General features: G+C 36.8%; 2 protein-coding genes across 7 annotated transcripts in view; both read left to right on the top strand.

Moving 5' to 3' along the window:
- Positions 1 to 16,223, top strand: part of LOC134742909 (uncharacterized) — a 172,026-nt gene that overhangs the window by 112,210 nt on the left and 43,593 nt on the right. For 2 of the 6 annotated variants that reach the window (XM_063676117.1, XM_063676115.1), the window contains exon 2: positions 10,057 to 10,115. In XM_063676117.1, coding sequence (XP_063532187.1) covers positions 10,089 to 10,115 — 27 coding nt within the window. In that variant the 5' untranslated portion in view covers positions 10,057 to 10,088. Of the gene's footprint in view, positions 1 to 1,629; positions 1,737 to 10,055; positions 10,116 to 16,223 lie in introns of those variants that run through there. The other 4 variants (XM_063676111.1, XM_063676114.1, XM_063676112.1 and 1 more) reach the window with 3 other exon arrangements.
- Positions 11,569 to 13,160, top strand: LOC134742706 (uncharacterized). Its single transcript, XM_063675896.1, has 3 exons — positions 11,569 to 11,703; positions 11,789 to 11,824; positions 12,355 to 13,160. Exons 1-3 carry the CDS (start codon positions 11,641 to 11,643, stop codon positions 13,120 to 13,122), a joined length of 867 nt encoding a protein of 288 aa, XP_063531966.1. The 5' UTR covers positions 11,569 to 11,640; the 3' UTR covers positions 13,123 to 13,160.

Raw genomic sequence — 16,223 nt, 5'->3', positions numbered from 1 at the left:
ATTTCAATACAAACAATTCATGTGCCCCATAGAGACACAAAGCTTCGAGCTGTACTTTAATGAGGCGCAGGAACTTAAAAGACTATTAAAGGTGTGTGATTAATGAAGTTATGGAATTCGTAACTTACGGTTGTTTGCTTTGAAAATAGCCGTCATTGTGGTTTTTTTTTTTTAGTCAAGTAGTAATAGCAGTCATGAAACATTTAAGAGAAAATTTGGAGTATTTTTGATATTTCACTGGTACCTGTAAAATAACCGCTTTACGCATCTAAAGTTGAATGTCCAATTCGTCTTTTATGTTTCGACATAATTAACAAATTAAAACTTTTTTAGGGTTCCGTACCCAAAGGGTAAAAACGGGATCCTATTACTAAGACTCCGCTGTCCGTCTGTCCGTCTGTCACCAGGCTGTATCTCATGAACCGTGATAGCTAGACAGTTGAAATTTTCACAGATGATGTATTTCTGTTGCCGCTATAACAACAAATACTAAAAAGTACGGAACCCTCGGTGCGCGAGTCGGACGCACTTGGCCAGTTTTTCTTCAATCATGGGCATTAGTATGGTATTTATTTTAGAACTGACCGAAATTAATGAAACGTCAAACTTTAGCAGCTCTATATGACTCTTGTTTATGGTACAATGTCGCCAGTATTTAAAAACTGATGTTAAATACTTATGAAAATGAAAAATTATTTATTTATGTATCATAATTATTTAACAGGATTTATGGTATATTTTCAGTCAGTATTTTTACTTTTATGATTAACCCTAAAGTTCATCTTGTATCTGTCACGGAGACCACATCCAAAGTTTGAATTGGATTCACGGTGTCTTCTATATTTGCAACTGAAAAATAAATCTGAAACCACAGAATACATATACCAGGAAATGAATCTACGTCGGAACATAACCTAAGCTGACTCACTTAAAATAACCTAGAAAAGTATTTTTAAACAGAACTTAAACTGAGTCACTTACGGTAACTTTGCAAAATAATAATTATTTTAAATGAAACTACTGAAGTTAGTCAGTCCACTCAGTTATCGTCATGACTGCTCATGAGGATAAATTGTGTGTCGTGTGACATGCGCAGGAGATTACCGTGTTCAGTTGACCGCGCATGCGTTGCTACAGGCATATATTTAAGATGTCGATGAAATTGTGAATATCAGTGCTATGTATGTAGTTGGTGGTAAATAATACATAGTTAATTATAAATAAACTACTGTTTCAGTTAACAAGATAAGTAAAAACGTAAACCGCACTGTTCACCTTGATTGAGTACCTATTTTGTGTAAAGGGGGGTGTTAAATTAAGAAAAAAAAACCTTAATTATTCGTCAACGTATTTTTGGGCAACGCTGTATTTATCCCCGGGCATTAATTCATCGTCGGAGAAGAATAAACTAATTTGACTACAAATGTATTACCTGTGCTATGTGCGGTTCCGTGTGAATCTCCTGAATCCTAACACCGCAACAGAAAACTGCCGCCGACATACTTTTTTATTTTATTTTATTTTAATTTATGCAGACCATGATCAGTTTTCGATGTTCATACGTAGTCTATTTAAGCTATATCTATGGTTTACGCCTAACTAAGCTACCTCTAGTAGTGGAACATTGCATCTCCACACATTGCGCGCGCGCACTCCGTGTCCGATCGGAAGTGTTTTTGTTGATTGTTAAACTTCGTGAGGTAATAGGAAACCATCTTTACGTGATTAGTGAATTCGTAACTATTGTGCATTGCTTTCAATTTGATTTTTTACAGTAGTGATAGTTTTTAAAAATTAAAAATACTAAAAGTTTACGATTTCATTGTCATTTACATTCAAATCACTATTTAAACCGGGCGTTTAACTAGTATTTTTGTTTCTTCTCAGTTCCTGATATTTTAGTACTGTTGTAAATTACATTTCAAGTTTTAACGGAGTCGTACTTATACCTCCACGAAAAATAAGTACTCCGCTTTAAATAGTGCCTACTTATATGTAATGTCACCCGCCCTAATCAGATGGCGCCACAACACAAATACTTACTCTATATGAGAAAGAATACAGATAATACAGCAACACAAGAAGAGGCAATCAACAGGCAGTCTTATCACTAGAAAGCGATTTCGGACAAATAAGTACCTTTAGGAAAATTTATAAATAGTCAAGTCTACGTCTAGACATAGATTCATACTTCAAGCGTTTACATTTTTTTTTATACCACGTCGGTCGCAAACAAGCATACCCGCCTGGTGGTATTCAGTCACCGTAGCCTATGGACGTTTGCAACATCAGAGATATTACATGCGCGTTGCCGACCCTTTAAAAGCCTGTACACTCCTTTTTTTAAGAACCCCATACTGTAGCCCCTCGGGAAAACGGCTCATTCCACAGCCGAAGCATCCGCGGGAGGAAATTCCTCTTAAACCGCACAGTACGCGACCATTTAGGTTCTACAGTGTGAGGATGAACACCCTGACGACGGCGAGCCGTGCGGTGCGTGCATTTAGTTTTTGTAGAACCAATCTGTAAAACGACTTAATCGGTTCATCGCCTTTTTGCAATTCTGGTTTAATAGCTTATTGCCAAAATTAATTCGTATCAGACTGCCTCGTAAACCCGAAAACTTACTTAAAAAATAAATGAAGACATTTATGAGTTCAACTTGACCGTCATTTGCATCAAAGGTGCAGTAAAATCAAGAAAAAAACTGGAAAAATTCTGTTTATTAGTTGAACGGATTATTATCGTGTTTAATTAATTAAATAAAAACCCAAAAGAGCTCTATAAGGGCTCGAAATGTCGCGATGTATTTAAAATTTACAGTACGTGATATAATTCGTTTCAATAACTTTAATTAATGAATAACTATCGCGGTAAATGAAAACAATATTGAAAAATCTGTATAGAAGGTAAAGCTTAAACATTTGCGGAATTTAGGTAAATATTCAAATGTTACCAAAAACCAATAGTTTAGTAACAATGTTGCCTAAATATAGAAATTCATCTTGCCCAAATGATACATATTCAAATGTAAAAATAACAGTTTGTTAAAAATAGAAACTTAAGATTAACATAATATTATGTTCCATTCAGATTATGGCTTTATGTTATGAATATATTCGTAAAATAATATCAAAGCGGCATATTCAAAATTACATTGTAAATACGGCAGTGTATAAAGCATTTTTTTTTAAATATACCTAGAAAAACTCCTATAATTTTTTTATTTTATTAATTAGCCTACTTTGGTGTCCCACTGCTGGGCAAAGGCCTCCCCTCGTTTTTTCCACTCGGCCCTGTTATCGGCATTTGGACGCATTTTATAAAAATATAAATGAATAAAACCTTAGAAATAAAAGATTATAGATTACCTACTTACTTTCAGTGCAGAGCGCCCCATTTCAATTCTAATACAAAATGAAAATAAACACACCTAGCGTGTTCTTGCCAGTGAATGTACATATTAGGTAGCCAACTTAGTTAAAAAATTACGTTAAAAAACTATAAGATTTATAGTATAACTCAGTAATTTGATTACAATATACAATTCTAGACTATGCTTAATAAATTGTAATTTTTTTGTGCATCTAAGGTTTTTGAGTTCAAGCTGTTTTGACTGACTTCAATATTATTTTGACCCCATCTGGTTTTATCTTAACATTCTGGCTAAGATCCTGTTTTGAATGTTACTATTTGTGTTTAATGTGTTTATTTTGTCACTGCATAAAAGCTGATATCAAACCAGTTATTAAATATTAACATATGGAAATCTAAAGCATCTACGATTTGGTTTTTTGATGGTATGGAACCCGTTGTGTTTATTCTGTTTGATTGGCATTATTTTTAGACTACCCGCGTAGAAATCATTTAAACCTTTTACCACCAAAAACAGCCCAATATCAATCTTCGTGGTTTCCAACAAAGTTTACGATGAGGCGCTGAACATGACAGTCGTGGAAACTACTCTCGCAGTCCCTACCACCCCATTATAGTCACATTTATCTAAAATTTACCCTACCAAAAAACGATTATCTGTTTACTAATTACCATATCCTTATTATAGATATTAATCCAGGTTAAAGGCAATGCTGTTTTAGCCTAATTTTGGAGCCATGCGCGATTGAACAGCAAACATAAATATTCATATTCCTTTATTGATAAAATTACAAAGTTTACATATCATAGGTGTATATATTATACTTACTAAAATTTTGATATTTTTATAACTCGAAGCTTCCCAAAACACATTATTTTTTTAAATCACAAAGCTCATCTCGCGGTACGGATACGTCAACCAATCAATATTGTTGCGGACTCCTTTCGATAACCTTAATTACTTACCTTTTTATACACATGTTACAAGTCTATGATTTGACGTTGTCATGGTATAGTGTAAATAAATATGTCAATGGAAAAATAGAGCTTTAATTTGCGAAAACATATCAAATATATTACAAAATAAGTAAAAATACTTAAATGTAATATATCGTGTTACCGCGGGTCGGTAACAAATATCAATATCGTCGGGGTATATGATATATACCTATATATTGTTACTGCCAAGTCAGTGCAAAGTTAGCATGGTTGGAATCTATGATAATTGCACTTGTCTAGTTTGATAAATACTTTATTAACCAAAAAAAGGCATACCATCAGGTCCACAGCGCAGGCTTCGTCATATTACAAAAACCGGCCAAGTGCGAGTCGGACTCGCGCACCGAGGGTTCCGTACTTTTTAGTATTTGTTGTTATAGCTGCAACAGAAATACATCATCTGTGAAAATTTCAACTGTCTAGCTATCACGGTTCATGAGATACAGCCTGGTGACAGACGGACAGACGGACAGCGGAGTCTTAGTAATAGGGTCCCGTTTTTACCCTTTGGTTACGGAACCCTAAAAAACTCATCCACCTCAGGTTTCGTCAGGTCTTGTCTAGTTGACACCATCGGTCTCTTTCAATCGGTTTATTTTGAATTGTCAAGTGACGCTTAATTTTTAGGGTTCCGTACCCAAAGGGTAAAAACGGGACCCTATTACTAAGACTCCGCTGTCTGTCTGTCTGTCCGTCCGTCTGTCACCAGGCTGTATCTTATGAACCGTGATAGCTAGACAGTTGAAATTTTCACGCTATAACAGCAAATACTAAAAACAGATTAAAATAAATATAGGTAAAAGTGGGGCTCCCATACAACAAACGTGTTTTTTCGCCATTTTTTGAGTACGGAACCCTTCGTGCGCGAGTCCAACTCGCACTTGGCCGATTTTATTATCAGATAGATAATGCCATCCATAACCATAATACCATACATACGCCCTCTGGTTATACGCAGACCACAACTTTACTGTTGCGTCACGCACATGCGTATAGAGTTACCCATCCGGATTTCTCACGCAACTATTATGTGTATTAGTTATTGCCTTAAAACGGAAAACGTTAAATTTTATGAACAGTTACTAAACAAGTGTTTTAACGCTAATTAAAAAGTTATACGACTAAAATACGCTAATCTTTATTTTTATGGGACCGTGCGCATTGGAGCGCACCATCTTGTGGCCTGAATCGGAAACATAAACTGTACATTGACACTTCACGCCAAAGCAAGTGCTGCCCTGTACGTTCACATGCGTTTTCTTACGCATTGTAGGTTCTGCCATCTTGTGGGCTATATTGCAAGCTTAACCTTGATATTTACACTTCGCGAGTTCGCGCCAATAAACTGGGGGCTCCTTTGCTGCTCGCTACAGTTCATGCACCATCCCTTCGATTGTCACAATTCGTCTGACCAATCTGTCATTTTAGTACAAAATTTGTACGAAAGCAAGATGATTGCGTAGTAAATTGCCCAATCGAAAACAGATGTGATCAAGGTGCGATATAAAAACAAAACAGAGTGTGGCGTAAAGCCAGTGGACTGTAATTGGTGATTGTAATATATTAATTCAGAAGAACCTAGCTTGGCTTACCGGTATGGTTTCGGGTCTGCGGCTGGCAGAAGCCTCTGCTGGTTGTTGCTGGGTGGCTGCTTTCTGGTATCCTTTCTTTATTTGGAGCACTTTAAACAGGTTTTTACTGAGTAATATTTTGGATTCGTGTTAGTTTTATTCACGTTTTTAATTACACTGAAGTTGTCAGTTATTTGTTTTTCTAGACCTCTTTTTTGTCACCGGCCATAGCCGCGCTACTTCTTATGAGTTAATATAGTATTTAGGTGGAATACTAAACTGCAGAATAACATTTTGTTTTTATTTGAGACAATTTAAATTTAAATAACAAGAACAAGCGTGTCAAAAGCTCTCATAGAGACTAACACTTATAACTAGAATAACAAGTTAAGGGCAAGGGTTACTGCCGTTACAGGCACTTTCGCTATTAGAAGTATAGTTTTCCTACGACTGGCTGTAGTACGCCGCAGCGGAAGTATATTTAACCCATGATCTTATATGACTTTAAATCCCATAAGTTTCATGAAACCAGTTTGTGTTGACTTCGGATCTGCACCTCTCAAATGTCCGGGACATCATTGACGTGTACAAGAAACACTCTAAATATGATAGGTATCTACTGCCGAGCTGCCTCTATTCGATATAGGTAAATTAAACCTAATAAACATTTATTTTAATAAGTTTAACGGACTAATGATTGATCTATTTTTTATCAAGCAGATACGTCTGCGAGCGATACCTTAAGGAGTCGTCATCATCTTCCTCATGTTGTCTCGGCATTTTGCCACGGCTCATGGGAGCCTGGGGTCCGCTTGGCAACGAATCCCAAGAATTGGCACTAGTTTTTACGAAAGCGACTGCCATCTGACCTTTCAACCCAGAGGGGAAACTAGGCTTTGTTGGGATTAGTCCAGTTTCAACACGATGTTTTTCTTCACCGAAAAGCGACTGGTAAATATCAAATGATATTTCTTACATAACCTTACATGACCTTAGATTCGCACGCTTCTGATAAGCTTCCGTAGCTCAGTTGGTTAACAGCGATCGGACCGGTGTTCAAAAAAGGTCGCAAGTTAAGTTCTTGCCAGAAGCGGTGAGTTTTTACAATTATTTTCCTTTAGATAATATAAAAATATTGTAATGATTCGTCGCCGATTGTAGTGTGTGTCCTTACACCTTACCCTCACACACACATGCATAGCTATGCATAAAACCAATGCTTCAGTGGAAACGTCTGCATAGTAACGATTTCCGTTATAGTTCTTAAATAGGGAAAACCAATCAGTAACATGAAACATGAGTCAGAAGAAGCCTAAACTATACGTACTTAATAGGATATGGAAATGGGGATTTATAGCGATATTTGAAATGTTTATTAGAGTTAGACCAAGAAAGGTCTGCAACGATTTTGATAGCATACGCAGTGCAAGTGTTATTTATGAAGTTTGACGTTTAAAATAACACTTGCACTGCGTGTGCTATCAAAATCGTCACTTGATCTAACTCTATCCTTGCTGGCATTAAAACCGTACCATTCTCGTCATACCTACCTTGCATTATATGTGTTATTTCTGTTGATACGAAAAATGAGACGAGTTTTGAAATAATAAACTAAACTAAAAGTAAAGTAGAATACTTACAGGTCACCCTATAGATTTGCAATTTTTATTGTAAGGCAAAAAAGAACACCTTTTTGTACGTTAAAGAGCAATGGCTTTACTCATAGACGGTTGTCAAATCTAACAAACCATTGATAATCGTTAATCGGTTTGTTAGAAAAAAACCAAATTTAACAGAGGTTCGCCCTTGGATCCGTTTCTCCTTGGTCTACCCTAATAAAATCTCGTTTCTTCACTAACCCTCAAATTCACTTTCGCTGTCCCTGACGCACCTAACATTTGTATAATGTAATAGCTCAATACAAGGTCTTTTATTGAACATGTTAGTGCATGACATATGAGTTGATGAATACGTTATAGACGATCAAGGCAAGTTGCAGCGGCGTCAATATAAAATACCTGCTTGGCATGCAGGAGGCGATGGTGTTTTCACTATCGTTCAATGCCTTATTGTGTACACGACACTTTCTATGAACTTTGCCATAATAAATTTAATTACGTTTACGTTTGGTCTCGATTTTGGCAATATTTTTGCCGGTTGGTTTTTTAACAACAAAATAAAATAATATGACGTGTAACTGAGAAAAACATTTTCTATCGTGTTTATTCCTTCGCTTCATATTTATCTCTTGCCCAGAAGGATTTGCATACTATTTTATTCATTTACTTACATTATCATCTTATTACACGCATCCACTATGAGCTTACAGAACACAGACCCAATTTAAGGAAAAATAATATAATTTTAAACATCATTACAAAATTAACTCAGTTGTAGTACTTTCGTAAAAGTATAAAAGATCGAATTAAACTATCGTGAGATCGTTCAAAATATTTAAATCAGTCGTGCCTGAGGATGGATTCCCAAAGAATCCGAAACATGTCGCCAAAAGCGACTAAAAATAATAGTGAGTGAAACCGTACTGTTAGTATAAAAGATATTAAGCAATCTTATATTTTCCCTTTACTTCTTGCTACATGTTCGTGTAAAACAGTAAAATGTGACACACTTGTATATGGGCGAATCAACTTTTACGCCGAAACTAATCTATCCGCCAAATTAAAACTTTAATCGAAAATTTATTCGCTTAGTAATGATAAGTATATTAAGTTCTGGTATGTCATTTTATGTTAAAAGAAGCGACTTGTTCTCTGATAGCCCTAAAATATAGACAAATATTAAATTGGAAACGTGATTTGATAACTCCAGAGACATTTTTGATAACGCCAGAGACGTGAAAAGAATCGCTATAAAACTCGATTTGCAACCTAGCCATGGTTGAAAATGTTGTGATGACAATGAGCTACAAGTGACGCGGCAAGAATGCCGGTGCAAGATTAGTGCCCACGCACAACCTTGTCAAAACTAGACCGTCATACATCACGAGAAGCAAAACGCTCAGCTTAAGAATAACTGCCTCAAATCTATCAACTGTTTAAAACAATTACAGCGATTTCACACTTAACTACACGGTATTTAAACGCAACCTTCACGCTGCCGACTATAATGAGACGAATTGATTTTTAGTTTAACCAAATCGACCCCGATTATTTAGAATACAGAGCGTTTAAGAGCAATTTTCTTTACGAGAGTATGCTCCATGAACAGGGTATTATAAAGTAATATCTTTTACATAGCTTGGTTCTTCTTCTTGCTCGTCTGAAGGGATCAAACTTCTTAAAACTAAATTATTGTCTGCCAATGTTTTGCCACACCCTCGGGGTGTAGCCCTCAGGAGATCTTCCTCAGTGCACATCGTTGAGCACAGAGAACACTGTCTCATGTGTATTGTTGTTTGGGTTACTCCAAACTCGCAGAATGTATCACCTTGTCGCCCAATTCCCCATCTCAGGAGATTATCTTTTGACCGACCAACTCCCGTCCTAAGTTTGTTTAGGGCTTTCCATACTGGCTTTACATAGCTTGGTTACAATAACATTTTGTCGTTCCATACTAACTAACGAATTAACTTCATGTACGCGTAACTTACGGACAGATTTAGTCGACTTGCCGATTTAAAATATTATAGGATATTATCACACAAATTGACTAAGTCCCACAGTAAGCTCAAGGCTTGTGATATGGGTACTTAATAGACTACGGTATACGTAATATATAAATAATTCTTCTTGTTCCAGTGCCATCTCCTACTGGAGGTCGGCTATCATGAGGGCTATACGAACTTTATTCCGCGAGCGTGTGCTCTGTTTGAACCATGTTCGGAGATCTTTGAGCCATGAGTTACGTCTTCGTCCGGATGATCTTTTACCTCGGATCTTTCCTTGGATAATGAGTTGAAGTTCATATTTCTATATAAATATTTACAAATACTTAAATACATAGAAAACACCCATGACCCAGGAACAAATATGTGTGTGTGCTCATCTGCTCATCACACAGGGTCACTACCTACTAGGACAGACAAGTTGTCAAAAACCTATGACTTTCTTTATGGGGTGAATCAGTAATAACTATTTGATTGTTTTCCAGGTCCAGCCGCTCGCCGACGCACTGTGATGAAAAATGTATAAGCAGGACCTTATTTTACTGGTAAGTCTATTCCAATTTTTTACTGAAGTGCCATACAATCTGGGCATATTTTTTTATGTAAGTAAGGGACAGGCGAGGTAAGATGACATCGGAAGAAGAGAGACAGGGCACTTTGTATGACATTTTCATACTATTTTTCTCGACCTCAGCCAAAATTAAACAATTTTTCTCTAACCCTGCCTCACTTTTAGTACTAGGTTCACTTTTTATAGGAAGTTCAAATAAGAGTTTCATAGTAGTCGTCGTGTGAGTAAGAAGACCTGTATGATCTGTGTAACATCGATATCCTGCGTAAAATCGATGCGGTATTTTAAATCTTGGTGTTTCTAGCAGAAATAGAATACAATAAGTAAATTGCGTTCAAACCAAACATTTAATTTAATTTTAGTTAGACTCAAAAAACATTTAACAAAATTCTACAAAAATAGTGTAGACGTGATTCCGACTAACTTTTATTTCAAACTATTTTACTCATAAAACCACTAGAGGCTCTGTGAGATTCAGACCTTGCGAGCATAACTTAAAACTTGAAAAATGTACAATACAATACAAATACTCTTTATTGCACACTTTATTGTTTTTTGTAATGAGTACAGAAAACAATATAAAAGAAAGGGTTAAGCAACAGGCGGTGTTATCGCTAAAAAGCGATCTCTTCCAGACAACCTTTAGGTAAGATAATGTATGGCACCGTCTTTTTGAAAAATATTCAAAAACTATATCGACAAAAAAAAATCTCTTTAATATCACTTCATCATCGAACCTGCTCAGAAAATTTCACGATTATCGGTTGAGGAGAATATCCGTACATACTTAAGCATTTTTGCCCAAGAAACGGAGACCTTCGCTAACGCTCGGTAAATTAACTATTCTTGGATAATATAAGTAGTTCCCTGCCAGCCTGACGGAAAAGAAATCGACCAAAGTAACGCTACATGCCTACACATGCACAAATTGGGTGCAATGTAACTTTTTCTTTCAATTCCTCCACTTCCTCAACTAATCTTGATTGACGGGGGGCCGATTCTGATATTTGTTAAAGAAAGGACGCTTACTACGAGGAATTTAGTACATTGACCCGCCTGTTTCTACTTCTATCGCACGCGCATAATTATGTTGCTGTCCTACTCGAACAATGTCAATGGCCGCCGGCATCGTCGGACATGAGGGACAGCAATATAATTTACGCGCGTGCGATAGAGATAAGAAAATGCGAAATTTCTCGTGCTAAGCATCTGTCTGCTCGTGCTGTCATTTAGCGCCTAACGCGCACCAATAAGTGCGAGCGAGATGCCTGACGGTTGCGATTGTATTTCGCGCCCATCAACCAGCGTGAGTCCCACCTAGGTCTCATCAAAACAAGATCAAACTAAACAAATAGTTAAATCAGAATCTATCCCTGGCCACTTCAAGATATTTAATTTACTTATCAATTAAAATGCAACGAGCGAAACGATGACTTATAGGTTGTTGATTGCACCTAGACTTTGCTAGTATACTTTTCGCTCATGTGATGTAAGACAATATGAAATTCAAATTGTTTTGTTCAATTATCACTGTTGCTACTTGTAGCTATGGAGTTTTTGGGGTATATATATACTTAAATGTTCAACAATTGAAATATTTTTTAAAATTTTCTTATACTTAAATAAATTATACTATTTTATCAACAGCTCTATAATAAGGACGTAGTTTGCGTTTTGGACAAGGTAATGCATTTAACTCAGTTGAAAATGTATGTGTTATTATTATTTATATGCTTGCTTTGTAATCATAATGAGGTCCTTACCTATGAAATTGGCGGTTTTTTTACAGATATTATTTTGTACGCAATTTATTCATTTCAATTGTAACTTCCAAATTATTTTTTATTTTTAATAGTAGACTATGTAACAAAGGTTTTAACTACAAATAATAGGTTTTTGTTTTTTTATTTGGTGATCCAAATTAAATCTTGAAAATCACCCTTTTCATGTGCTGCCGGTTGAAGTGTTTCAATTACGTATAGTTTTATGATGCTTACTATTTTTTAAGTATTTAATTAAGATATGTGTAACGTAGCTTAAAAGTTTTCAATATTTCTAACAAAATTTTGTTTGGTTTGAATTTGACATTGCTGAATAATCCGCAAAATTCAATGTATTAAAATCACAGTTTTCATAAAATTCTCCAAACAAAACACCAATTTCATAGGTAAGGACCTAATATAATTAATTTATTAATAAAAGCGCATTTGTAGGGTGAAGAACCTGTATGCAAAGTCCTTCGAAGAAATAATGAAGTAAAAGCCGCAACGGACGATTTTATTCCGTCATATGACCCCTACATCCCAAGATCAAACGTAAAGTTGTACTCTTGCACGGAAACAGAGTGCAATGCATTAAAACTAGAGTCCATATCTCAGGTCACATCCCCCACTATGTTCATGCAATCATGCTATTTAAAAGCACCAGAGAAGTACGAATGCGAGAAAGTGAGATACAACTATTTAAAAAATATCGATAAATTACTTTTCTTGAAAAATACTATGCCTGACAAGCAGTTTTACATGGTTGATTGTTTAGTTTATAAGAAGGGTGAGCGCATTTGTCATAGCAAGGACAGTGTCGACTCTCATGCCAAATTAGTAGACGCTGGAAAAATAGCGAAACCCAACGAGTCAGCCATTCTGTCGCAGGACGAATTTGTATGTCAACAGAGCACTGAAGGAGAAGTCCTGTGTGATCTCAACCCTTATATACCGTTAGCCACAGGTCTTAAATTCAAGGAATCCCCAAAAATTGCACCAGAAGTTCTTCTAAAAACTAAGAAAATGTTCGTCCTGCTTAAACTAAAGTGCTGGAACCCGTGGTGTGGATACACAGGCCGAGTATTAGAAACAAGGAGATCTTTTTCTTACAAACCACCCGGTGGTGATATTTACCGTTGTTTTTATGCCGAAAGACAACAGATTTGCAAGAAAATTTCAAATATATATGAAGAGCGAGGATCACTAGTGGGCGAATAATATTGATTGGTAAACTTGCGTCGAAATAGTTTCAAAAAGCCTTTTTGAACCAGTCCTAACCACATTTTCTTGGAATGAAATACCATAAGACGAAGTGAAAGTGAATTGGGCCATACTGGCCGCCATAAAATTACATACATACGGTGCACGGTGGTCCCATTATGTTATTATTACGATTGATTTCGTCATCACAACAAAGGACTGCGTTCTGTCCTTTCCCAGTTATTTCGTTTTACTTATATTTTTGTATTTTAAAGTTCTTAACATGGTATACCTAAGAACCCAAAATGTCTGGTCAAAATAAATGGATTTGCTTATAATGAAGTGCATATCGAATTTGAACTCTCATACTAACATTAAATTGATTTTACGGTTTTATTCACGTTTTTTAGTCACTCACGCGATCGCTCTCAGGAATAGGTCTTGCGCTGGTCGCTAATTTAAAATACCTATTATTATTGTTGGGGTATTGTGGGCCTGTGAGTGTCACGTCGACCAAGCAGTGATCTATTGTGACGGCCCTTTAAAGTTCGTTACTAATGCCCGTTGAGTCCAGAAAATTCCAGATTCTTTGGGCCGTAATGTTCTGTACCTCATAGGGTTGCAGTATGTGCCGCCCTAAGTGGATACTTCTTTTTGACATTAGTGGTCCACAGGAACAGAGAATGTGCATTGCAGTCTCCTCTGATTCCTGGCAGAACCTGCATGTCGCATCCTGTTTCTTCCCAATTCGGAACATGTGTTTGTTCAACTTACAGTGTCCAGTCAATATTCTAGTCACTGCGCAGGTTTTATATCTTTTGAGCCTTAGAAGCTCCTTAGCAGTTTTGCCGTTGAACCCTTTGATTAGAGCTTTCGAGTGTTCTTGTCCTTTGACGAACTTCCACCAATCGATTGCTCTCGTTTTTTCTATGTTGCTGAGCAGAGAGTATGCATCCCGTTTTGTGATTCCACAGAACGGTTCTGGGCCGACCAGGGGTGTGTCTGCGCCCTTTCTAGCAAGTTCGTCCGCTTCTTCGTTTCCGTTAATGTCGGAGTGCCCTGGTACCCATCTAAGTATGACTTTGTTGGAGTTAGCCAGTGCATTTAGGTTTGTTTTACAGTTCTGGACTAGTTTTGAGTTTGACTCGAGGGAATCTAGTGCCAGCAGAGCAGCCTGGCTGTCTGAGTTGATGTAGATATGATGGTGTCTTAGGTTTCTATCCAGGTTAAGCTCCGCACATTTGTTGATGGCGAAGACTTCTGCCTGGAAGATTGATGCCTGTGTGCCCATGCTGACGCTAGCTCTGAGCTTAGGTCTCTCACCATAGATCCCACATCCTACATCATTGCCTTTCTTGGAACCATCCGTGTACCAAATATGGCTTCCCTCTTCGACGTACATTTGGTCGTTGGTCCATTTGTCTCTAGGAGGGATTTCTACTGTGTACAGTTTGGTAAAATGACATTCGGTGTGCGTGTCATCAGTGGGCATGCTAAGGGTTCTATTTGCAAATACCCAGGCCTTTAGTTTGGTTAGTGCTTGAGAGCGCCATTTTGGCCTGTTTAGCGTGCATATTCTGTAGACGCACTGCTTGGCCTCCTTTTGCACGTGCAGGTGGAGTGGTGTAATGTCCAGTGTGTAAAATACCTATATAAGTTGAACCGTTAATTTTTTTTTCTCTCATTTTATCTGCAATCGGCCGTTCTAGCCATAATCAGGTGTTCTGTCTTTTTAAGGGTTTTGAGAGGTCTTCCATTAAATACTCTCTCTTGACTTTTATAGAATAGAATTTATTTTCTAGTGCCTTTGGTCTAGCCGCAGTATTTGCCACCTTTTGAGCCTACTCGGATTGCCATTGGTGTTAACCAAGTCCCTTGCAAGTTCGTTTGTACGTTTTTTTAGTCGTTCTTTGTACTTAACACAATATCTGTTAACCTCCTCTTTGATTGTTGGAAATAAATTTAATGAAACACATATGCATACATATTAATTTTATATTTTGTATTTTTATTAATTATTGGAAATTTGAAATGTGTTGATTATTTTTATATTGTATTATTTTACTTTAATTTAATTAATGATTATTTGAATGAATTGAATATATTATGTAAATCCAATTATGACGTGTAATATGAAATATTATTATAAATAAATGAGTATGAGTATGAGTATGAGTATGAGTATGAGTATGAGTATGAGTATGAGTATGAGTATGAGTATGGTTTAAAAACCAAGCCCGCTTAGGCTCAATAACTACGTATCGTTACACAACATAAACAATCGAACGGTATCGGTGTAATGATTTCCTAATATACCGAGAGCCGAGATGCATTTCAGATAACGCGTACTTCTTTGTATTCAGTGCTATACAAATCCAATCACAATATTAGATCAAGACTTGTTGGTAAACAAATCGATGCTTAAATCAGCACTTCATTTGTATTATTACGAATTATTTGAAATCTGGGGGCAGTACACATACGAGTATAAGTAAAGCATTGTGTGCGATTGCCAAGTCATTATAAGTCATCATTCGCTTGCCCTTGTCCCATTCACTTGGGGTCGGCGCAGCATGTCTTTTTCTTCCATACATCTCTGTCACCCGTCATCTCATCATTCACTTGCGTTAGTTTCATATCATCTTTCACACAGTCCATCCACCTTTTCCTCGGTTTTCCTCTCCTCGTACTTCCCTCCACATTCATTCTTAATACCTTTCTCGTCACATGACTTTCATCCCTCCGCATCACATGAGTATTATATCATATAAGTATTAAGAAAATAAAGGTATCTAATATTGTTACGGTTTTAAAACCCCCTGGCACTCACTAAAATAACCGACTTGGTTTCACATTACATCTCAAAACTTTTTTGTAGTAGAAGAACTGCGTTGCGAGACTTGCATCTTTTTACATGTAATGTTTTTGATGGGATCAATCTTTACCGAGTAGACAACAAGCTCCTTAAGTGAGTCCTGTCAAAATGCCAGGATAAAGCTTTCCAGATTAAGGACGACTCACGTTAGAACGATCCGGGTCCGGGCAGAGGCGTCCGACAATTCGTTTTCTATAAAAGCATCACGTGATCACATATCATAGAAAAGGAATTGTCGGACGCC

The sequence above is a fragment of the Cydia strobilella genome, chromosome 7 (assembly GCF_947568885.1).
Source record: "Cydia strobilella chromosome 7, ilCydStro3.1, whole genome shotgun sequence".
NCBI lineage: Eukaryota > Metazoa > Arthropoda > Insecta > Lepidoptera > Tortricidae > Cydia > Cydia strobilella.
Note: the sequence above shows the minus strand (reverse complement) of the source record. Positions and strands in the feature narration are given on the sequence as shown.

What these genes read in the sequence shown, in the direction of transcription:
- LOC134742706 (XM_063675896.1), top strand. Translation starts at nt 11,641, where the DNA reads ATGAAATTCAAATTGTTTTGTTCAATTATCACTGTTGCTACTTGTAGC. An exon ending in GTAGCTATGGAGTTTTTGGG is followed by an intron (nt 11,704 to 11,788) that starts GTATATATATAC and finishes TTTTATCAACAG; the next exon opens with CTCTATAATAAGGACGTAGT. An exon ending in TAGTTTGCGTTTTGGACAAG is followed by an intron (nt 11,825 to 12,354) that starts GTAATGCATTTA and finishes GCGCATTTGTAG; the next exon opens with GGTGAAGAACCTGTATGCAA.